The sequence below is a fragment of the Phalacrocorax aristotelis genome, chromosome 15 (genome assembly GCF_949628215.1).
Source record: "Phalacrocorax aristotelis chromosome 15, bGulAri2.1, whole genome shotgun sequence".
In the NCBI taxonomy this organism is placed as follows: domain Eukaryota; kingdom Metazoa; phylum Chordata; class Aves; order Suliformes; family Phalacrocoracidae; genus Phalacrocorax; species Phalacrocorax aristotelis.
The window spans coordinates 15,930,226-15,940,150 of NC_134290.1; the positions used below are offsets into that span (position 1 = coordinate 15,930,226).

At 43.7% G+C, this 9,925-nt stretch overlaps 2 protein-coding genes across 3 annotated transcripts in view; both read left to right on the forward strand.

Annotated features, from left to right (window-relative positions):
- GNB1L (G protein subunit beta 1 like) overlaps positions 1-9,770 on the forward strand; it is a 43,645-nt gene extending 33,875 nt beyond the window's left edge. The window contains exons 6-7 of the mRNA XM_075109972.1: positions 3,937-4,152; positions 9,042-9,770. Coding sequence (XP_074966073.1) covers positions 3,937-4,152; positions 9,042-9,308 — 483 coding nt within the window. The 3' untranslated portion in view covers positions 9,309-9,770. The remainder of the gene's footprint in view (positions 1-3,936; positions 4,153-9,041) is intronic.
- UFD1 (ubiquitin recognition factor in ER associated degradation 1) overlaps positions 1-9,925 on the forward strand; it is a 436,293-nt gene that overhangs the window by 93,503 nt on the left and 332,865 nt on the right. The window lies entirely within an intron of this gene.

Consider the following 9,925-nt stretch of genomic DNA (forward strand, 5'->3'; position numbering starts at 1 on the left):
CTTCAGGCAAAAGTAGGAGAGGCCACACTGCGAGTCTCATAGTGTAATTAAAAACTAGAAAAAAAATTAGAAGGAAAATTAAATAGACTGATGAGTCTTTTATTAAGGAGAAGGTTTCTCCTAAAAATGAAATCAGTATTCAGTATGCAGTGAAATGAATGGGGCTTTCTGTCTCCTGGACATATTTTAATAAGATGAAGATAACTGAGGAAATGTTCAGTGTTGAAAATTTTGTTGCCTGTATAAAAAGTCCCCTGTCTTGCCATATTTTCTACATGCATTAATATCGCTATTCCTCTAGGAAGCAGAGCAGGTGCAGAGTCTTAATTTTATGTAGTTTTTAATTTTGTTGCCAGTGGGGATAAAGCAGAGGACTGGGAACAGGGAGAAGTAAATTATTCCATGCAAATTCTGGCTTTGGGAAGTCACTGCAACTTCCTAGACTGCAACAGGCAAGGACAGATAATCCCTGACAGCCTCACAGCTGTGTTTGCTCTTTTACAAACGGTGCAACTCGGTTTAAAGTTAAAGCAAGGGGGAGGAGGGTACCCTTAAGGGTGAATAATTATATGTGGTGTACCAAAGTGATGTTCTGCATTCTGTTTTGTGGTTTCGCTGGAAGTGGCTTGCTGAGTAACCCTGTAACCATACAAGCAGAAGAACACGAGCTAACCCAGCTGCACCCCTTCCTGAACAGAAGCCGTCCAGGATCTCTTTGTACGGTGCTGTATTGGGCAATACGGGCATACCCGGGAGATGAGCACTCCCAGCCCATCACTTATGGGCAACCTGTTGCCTAAGAGACTATTTGGTGTTGCTTATGGCACAGTAAATTAACAAGTTGAAACAGAAGCTGACACGGAAAGAGCCACATACTGGCCTGAAGGAAGTATGCTCAGGGTTGTCCAGCAGGAGTTCAGGGGCTGCAGCCATCGCATTTTTCTGCACGCCAATAAAAAACGATCCAGGTGTCAGGGAAACAGCGCACCTTATCAGCAGCAGCGCCAATCAGAAACTTTACTGCAGAGCAGGAGGAAACTGAGGCTTAGGTTAGGCTTGCAGATTAAGCCTCAGTGGCTTCTCCTAAGCAGTTAAACAGCTGGCAGCTGCTTATTTTGTTGGTTTGAAACTCTTTTTTTCCCCCTCATTTTACTAGGTCTGTCCTTATATGTATTCATTCTTTCAATGGGTTTTTTTTCCTGTGAAGGTTCATACTCTTAAATACCTTGCCCCTTCAGCTTCACACCTTCCTGCTGTTACTAATTGGGTGGAGTAAGATTTGCAGGCGTAAGGAGAGTCTTCCCTTAAAGTTTTTGCACTCCTTGGGGAAGGCATCATGTTGCGTAATGGTGCAAACAAAATAATTCAACAGGAATAATACATGTAGAAACTGGAAATGCAGCGTTATTACTTTATATAAACTATAGCAATTATTTCTGTTGAGTTGATAGCAGATCACCTTTTCTTCCTTCCTTGACAGTTATCCAAATGCAACAATAAAATGTTCTGCTTAGGAAGAACAATGACTTCCAATTTAATTTTTCCACTGAAACAGAACATGAATAGTGAAGACTTTTCACCAGAAGTGTCCGTTATTAGGAACTGAAATAAATAGGTGGTTGCGAACCACTGCTTGGTGAGTCCAGGCATCAGGCTGAGCTGCCCTGCTCTTTCCATTGCCACTGTTTAAGTTCAAGCATACGTGCTCACTGAAATTTCACACTTCATATGGTTAGGGAAGGTCAGGACGAAGAGCTGTGGGAGACCTTCATTTCACAAAAAACAATACTTTGTTTTTAAAATAGACCAGTCTTAGACCTCACCTGCAAAGTACTGTTTTTGAAAGCTAAGCCAAGATACCCACAGCATAAAAACCCCCAAAGGTTTTGCTTGGTGCTTCCCATGGTGCTGAGCACGCACCCCTCTCTCTGCTCCTGCGGAGGGTTATCAGCACTGATGAAAATCTGGCCATCCCGCTTTGAGTATGGCAGAGGAGCTGACCCGGCCATCAGAGCTGCACCCTCTTAGACCCCCAGGGCTCTGGAGGAGTCCCGTGCTCAGAGAAGAGTCATAAAAAGAAGCAGGGGTGGGTGGGAGTGTGTGTGTGTGTGGGTGTGTGTGTGTGTATGCCCAAACTGGGGGCTTTTTTTAAACTTAATTGAAGTACCTATTAAGTACTTTGGGATGCTTTGAAGGTTGTTTTACCCTTTATTAAATATAAATAAAATCTGGAATGTTTGTTTCATGAAGATTTTTTTTAACTTTTCCCTTGGTATTAAAACCCAGGTACTCTTCATCCAAAATACCTCATGAGTTAACATGAATTCATGTATACTTGGCATATATTCATTGCTCTGATGTTATTGTAGCAAATCAAAAACTTGACAGAAAATCACGCACAGTTCTGGGCATTGAGACACCTTCTTTGTGGGCCTTTCTAGCCAGAGCATGCTCGCTACCTTTCCAAAAGAAAAGGGATCTTAAAGCAAGGAATGAGGCTGCTGCATGATCCCAGGTGTGAGCAGACCTGTTCAGAAAGACGAGGTTGGGGATTTCCCCTTGGTTTCCTTCTTTTAAGGCACGACTTTCTTCCCTGCTCAGTGAGATCCATTCCTCATTTATATACTTCTTTAGGCTGAATAAATCTGAGAAAGAGCATGAGGCTTTTACTCAGCAGCCTGATTACCTAGACCACCCATCTCTTGTTTGTTTAACTCCCCCTAGAACAAATAACAACCGGTGGGAGAATAGTCTGGCCCGTTAACAGAGGCAGTGAGCCTTTGGCCACTGCGGGTCTGTATTGTCATACTGACAGCCAGCGGGTTTGAAGAACTTCATTCAACAATGTGATGCCAGTAAAAATTAATTCTTTATAAATGCCCTTTACCTTTATTTTGAACTGAACACCAAGCAAACGCACCCTGTAGGATCTGACTGTGTTGGGAAAGAGCTGAATAAGCTATTGGATACATTTCTGAGGGTGAGATGTCCCTGCATGAGGTGGTCGTAATCCCAATGCCTGTTTTGGTGTTTCTTCTTCTGTTAAAGAAATAACTGGCATTAACAGATGCCTGTTTTTCAGTTGCATTTCATTAGGGGTTTGCATCTTCACTCGCATAACCAGTTACTGCTCACAGGGTCATTAGTCTTTTGGCTGGAGCAATGATGAATATTTTCCTTAAGTGTGACATGTAATCCAGTAATGTTCCCTTCTTTGAGTTATTTCAGAGGCTTAAATAAATTAGGTGTCTGCCCAAGGTGCCATGCCCTTTGGCCTGTGACATCATTAATCAAAATAGCTTTCAATTGGTTACAGTGGGACTTGGGCGCCCGTTAACCCCTTGGTGACTCACCCAGAGATTCCTGAGGAGGGGCTCAGTGTTTACCTTCAAGCACCACGGTGCGCGTGGGTAAACGATCCTGCTGTGTAACCCTACACTTGGCAATGTGGAGCTGGAATCTTTAAGCGTGGCACTTCTTTCAGTGGCCCTACGGGTTTGTATGGCTTGGCAGTACTCAGCTGCTCCAAGTCATTTTTTCAAGGAGTGCGAGAAAGTTCAGGCCATGAAGTTAAGCTTATGAGAACTTCAGGCAGCCTTTTTTTGGGTGTGGTAGGGGGCAATAGTTTGGCTTTTCAGAGAGAAAATTTCTGTGTATGTGTGTATATGTTACATATATATTTTATATATACATAAAACCTAGACTTTCATATGTAGCTATAAAAACCATACGTGCGTGTCAGCAGTTACCTAGTAACGCTTTCTGTAAGTGGATGGACTATGAAGGTTTGACATTCGGACTTCTAACCTCTTCACTTCTGTGCCAGTCGGCATTTTCATTTATCTTCTTGGTGCGTGGACTGAAGCCTGCCTGGGGATGATAAGTTTCCTAACAGACTATTTACTTCTCAAACAATTTTACTTTTCCCTCGATCAGCTCAGCTGTGGTTTACAACCTCTGCTTCTGGCTGGCTATGAAGATGGATCAGTGGTCCTTTGGAATTTGTCAACAGGAAAAGCGTTGAGCCAACTCGCTTGCCACCAGGAGCCAGTGATGAGTCTTGACTTTGACTCGGAGAAGGCCAAGGGGATCTCGGGCTCATCTGAAAAGGTGCTTAGCATCTGGAGCCTCAATGAGCAACAGAACCTCCAGGTCAGGATCATTGGCCCTCTAGTGTCATTTATCCCACTTTGCACTAACAGTTTGATAGACTAAAAAAATATTTAGTCATGAAGAGGAGTTGTTGCAGATCTCCAGCTAATTAATCACAGACTGGTTAGAATGTCTGTGCTATGTGACCAGACTTAGCAAAAGATGGTGAGGATTTAAAAAAACAAAAAAGAAAAAAAAAACCTCTCTCACATGTTTCTGGTTTTACCAAAGTTGCAGCAGGCACACAAGCCTAGCATTACTCAAGCCATTGCCTCTGTATCTTCATTTATCACGTTAGTAGTATCCAGCTCTCGGAATGTCCTAAACATTATAAATGAGTTATAAAAATGAGAAACAAAGGATTGCTTTTCCAAAGGTTCTGCTTGAATGGATGGAGCTTGCTTTCCACTGTGTGAAAGACAGAAATACTCCATGAAATAGCTGACAAGCAAAAAGCGTAGGAGCAGCCCAGCTAGCACCAAGAGGGCCTGAGGTTTAGGCAACCAGCTTTCTTTGGCACCTTTGGAGCCCTAGCCAGAGACAGGGAAAATATGTTGCCTGGGTATGTCAGTCTGTGCCTGAGCCACGCACACCTGCCGTGGCTGCTTTAGAAAGGGGTCTCACACTCACCAGATCAGGCTGTGCTAGAGAATGGCAATAAATATTGCTCAGTCCAGACGACTTTAGCAAGCGTTCCAACAGTGCCAAGGGGTTAAGTAGGTTTTAACTAGGTGTGGAAATGAAGTGCATAAATAAAGGCTCATGAAAATTAAAATGGGCCATGCGTAGCCTCTCCGCTGCCGAGTGCTTTAACCTTTTCTAAAGCGGCAGTTGTCCCCTGCACACACAGTGGCGAGGACCTGAGGCAGCCGCTGGTGCCCTCATGGCATCCTTGAGAGAGAGTGGCGGGATACACCAATTCAAGGAAGAACAATGACCGCTCTCAGAGCTTGTAGCTTTTGTGGGGATTTTTCAGGTAGTGTGGCAAGTTAATGCTGATTTCTGAATGGTGCTACAGGAAGAAAAGCAAGTGGTTGGAAAGCCAACCGTGACTCATCATGTGGGGGACACTGCAAAGGAGGCATCGCTGCAGGCCTCGTGTCCCTGGAGTGGCAGGCACCAAGGGCCCAGGGCATGTAGCGCCAGGGCATTCGACAGAGGAAGCGTAGTGGGCACTGCTCGCCGAGGAGACCACCTGAACTTCAATAAGCAGTACAGCATGGAGTACGAGAGGCACTCTAGACTCTGAAGAAGTAGCAAAGGCATTCTAAGCCAATGTGAAAAGAAGAGTTTTAACGCCTCTGATACACAGTTGTCACGGTTTGGGTTGGTTTGGGGGTTTCCCTCCCCCCGTCACATTTGCCCTCCCGCTGCCCCAGCCCTTCTGTCACTCTTGGCACACGTCTGCGCCTGGTGTTCTTAGCTCAGGAAAGCAGAAGGAAGGTAAGCAGACAAGTCCCAGTAAGAAACTTGGTATTGAGAATAGTTTTCTAAGGCCAAGGTGTCAGAAATCTGACATCATGACAGGCTTCTTAAAGCTTCAAATACGCTGGTGTTGGAGAGGAAGCTGTTCCTACATATTAATTATAGCATGGCTTTTTCCTAAATTCAAAGAAAATATTGTTCTCCACAGCACATTTTGGTTATGAGTTAACCGTAATGCAGGGGTACAGGTATGACTCATGGGGAAAGTAAACAGTTGTTCACCTGCAATATTCCAGGTATTGTTTTCCACAGGGTATTCACATTCCCAGGAGATGTAGGATTAGTTACATCCTCAGCACATTGCACTGAGAGATAGTAGCTTTTCTCAGAAAAAATTTAAATACCAGGTATTATAAACTGTAAGTAATGTTTCTGTGCTTCACACGTAGTGTGAATGCCCTAATAAAATGCATCTTTCATACAAGCACTAGAGATTGTCAGGGACATAGATTAAGTTTTTTTCCACTATTGCATTAATAATATAAACCAGATGGGGATTTTTTTTCCCTGACATTCCAGGTACCTGAGGTAATGGTAGACGTTGGAAAGCCACTCAGTGGCACATTATTTTTATTCTACAAGGGTTTAATAAGTAAACGTGGTGCACAGCTATCTGCCGTTGGAGAAATAATGATGCAATGATGGTACTTCAGCTCTGTTTTAAGTGGCAATGTTCCAGTGTGTCAATGAATAGATGATGAAGGTAACTTCATAGTTTACTGCTATGGGGAAAGTTTGGTGTATTGTCTTCTACAAGAAAGTTGCTGAAATCATCACTGTCAGCAAATGATTGGATTGGTTATGAGCCTTCTGATTTGGACGAGATAATGTAATCATGTGATGATGTTTGTGGTAGAATGTAGGCGGTAAACAGCTTCTGCAGGTGAATAAACAAAGCAGAACTAAGAAAACTGATAACCACAGCAGCTCCTTTATATATGACAAGGAAAAAAAAATCCATAAGGTGTAGTGTAAGTAAGCACACAAGTTTTGTTGCTGAGGCTTCTCCCTCGAACGCTGAAGCGAAGAATGCCGCTACCTTGGCTATTTTTCTAGTAAGAATAGGGCTTAAAGACATGATTTGGGTGTAGGAGAGGGAAGTTAAAAAAAAAAAAAAATCATAGCGTGTGTTAAGGAAGGAAGGAGAGGTGGATATCTGTTGGCTTCGGTGTGTCAGAATTTCGTAATACATCTGCCAGTAGATGCAAGTGTCCTTGGTCATGACTGGCTGAAAGCAGCTCACCTGTTTTTACCTTTGTTTTCATAATTACAAGCCAGTTTTCTCGTTAGGAAATGATGTTGGTATGCATTTGACTACAGTATATGCCCATAAGTGGCTGGATGGCACAAATCCTGGCACAAGGATTTCACCTGGCTGCATTTACCTTGAGCAAATTGTTCTACCTTGTTTTGTTTTTCTCTCTCACCTCTTGTATTTGCAGATCGTGCACAAATGCCCACTGTTTCCTCATGTTCCATAGCCAAAAGGCATCACCATTATAGGCTTCATTTTCAAGTTGTAGCTTGCTGATGACATGCAGTTTCTCCCAGTCATCCTGATTTTGCTGTATGGATCTTGCCCACATAATTGACAGTAATGATGGGAAGCACCACACCCGGGATTGGTTATAGCCATTAGCTAATAATCTCAGTTCCACAGTAAGGCCCATCTCACATTTGCCAGGCTCTGATGTAAGTAATAAATCCTTCCCTTGCCAGTACCCAAATGCCAACAAAAACCCCACTGAAGCCCTGCTACGTTAGTGTAACTGGGGAGTTCGGAAGAACACAGGCACTGGCAAAAAGCACGGGTTTTACAGTAGCAGCCCCACAACCTCCTACTGTTCATCGGGCTTGTGCAGAACTTGCTGTCCTCTGTTCTAAGCTAGCTGCAGTCACATTTGTCAGGTCCTGATTAAAAGAGGATCGCATGGATCATGCAGGAAGTACGCCAAGTTTCATTTAGCTTTTTTTCTCATCAAGTTGCACATCTCTTGGTGTTTAAGTAGCTGGGCAGTTGTGATACAGCTGAAAAATAAGTGCTTATAGCTTTGCGCCTGTAAGATTCCAGGATGTGTTCAACTGCATCTAAAACCAACTTCGACCAGCATTTCTGGTATTTGTTTTCTACATCCAATATTATAGTTAAAATTATCTGCAATGAATATATACTTTCTAATCCTATACCATCTACGTATCATGGAATGCCCTTCAAGGCAGAAAGCTACTCAGATATAATATGCTTTTTAATCCCTTCCTGCTTCAGAAAAACAGCAAACACCACGCAGTGCATTAAAACACGTACCGAATTACATTAAGCCTTGGTACAAGATAGTCACACGGTCAGTCTCAAGTAGATGGTGGCATTAATGACAAAATTTCCAGTTGTGCTTTTAAATAGCAGCCCTTCAAGGGCAGCATGTGCTGAAATGGTGTTTTGCACATTGTGACAAAAGCAAGGCTATCTCACCATACACATGTGCGCGCACGCACACACTCTGGTGCATCCACTGCCTGGGGTTCAGCGGCAGACTGCTGACTAACACCAGGTACCTGAGGTGCGAAGAGCAAAGGCATATTGTATTGAGCTTTTCCTCTGGGCTTCAGGGGAACCTCATGTCATGAAGTGAAAATGGTTCTTTCCAAGGGCTGAGTCCTGTGCAGCCCCAGTGCCTCTTGAAGGAAGCTAAATGCCTTCCAATTTAATTGCACCCCAGTAGTCTCCAAACAGCAGCAAAAGGCTTCCAAGACTGAAATCAATAACTTGTTCGTAATCCCCTTCTTGGAATTTGGTGTAAATAAAAGTCTCTTGGGAAGGAGTACTAGAAATACAGATTTCCTGACACTGTAACCTAATTCCTGGAAGCATTCCTTTCTCAAGACTGTGGTAAATGCTACCACAGCTTATTGGGGTTTTTGTGAGGGGCCACAGTAGTAGAAATAAGTAGCAGGTAGTTTAAACAGCAGCTCAGAATCTCAGCATGGGAATATTGCAGAAGTGGAGGAAATAGCTGGCCATAGCTCTGAACGTTGCAGCTCATGCAAGAATAGCTGGAAGAAAAGCACAAAGCTGGGCGGTCTGGTTTGCAAAACCTTGACTCAGAGCTTCACTTGTGACAGAATATAAAGAACTTTAAATGCAGTAGAAACTAAAAACATACAAGGGATCTTTTTATTTTTACAGAATGGTGCTGGAGAGAGGCAGGCTCAAGTTAAGGGCTTTTCCACCTCTGTCTGTAATTGTTCTCCCTACGGCATCACCCACCCACCGCGTGGTGGAAAGCTCCATGCCACCTGTGTGACACCAGGGCATACGGGCGGGCGCTGCACCTTCTAAAATCCCCAAAGGTTCCTTTTTCTTCTGTTTTAAACAATCAGAGCTCATCTATAACTTTCTCACACAGGTTTACAAAACACACCACCTTGTCAACGCCGGCATATCTGATATCGCCATCCGTCCAGACAAGAAGATTTTAGCAACAGGAGGGTGGGATCATCGCATCAGGATCTTTGGCTGGAAAAAGCTGAAGCCCTTAGCAGTGCTGGACTACCACGCAGCAACTGTCCATTGTGTGGCCTTCTCAGATCACAGAAGCCCCAGGGAGGGGCTGCTGGCAGCTGGCTCAAAAGATCACCGCATCAGTATCTGGTCAATATATACTCAGACATGACATGTTCTGCACAGTCGTGGACTAGGAAAACAGGATCGGTGAAGCAAGCCTTTACACTGCAGGGCAAACCTGGATGTAGGGAAGTAGCAGAACGTATTTCCAGGCTGAAGTGAGAGGCTGAGGTCAATTTTTATGCTGCTTGTAAAAGCTGCAAGTTTTGTTTTCCAGCGAGGGAAGTGGATTTTTAAAATTCGTAAAGAGCAGAGCAAGGCCACTCACTGATGAAGACACAGCGCAAGTGACTTTGAGTTCTGCTACAGGTTTCGCAACAGCTTTTCTTTGGCAGGTTGCTTAAATAACCCGTGCCAATAGCTTCTTTTGTGAGAAAGGACTGGAATCCCTCCGACTGCAGTGGGGGCAGAATACGTCTGTAAGTCATTTATGAATCCACGAAGCTGAATCAGTGTAAAATATCACTCGCTCGAAAATTTATACCCAGTAAACACCTCCAGTGGTTTCTCATTGTCAGTTACTTTTTCTTCCCCCCAACTGAAAGGCTATCAGGACAACCTTGATTTGTTCACACTTCTGTCAGCTTCTAACTTAAACCAACAGCCAGGAATGTGACTAGGGACGGCCTTTGGCATTTATGAATTTCATTATGTCTCCTGTCACCT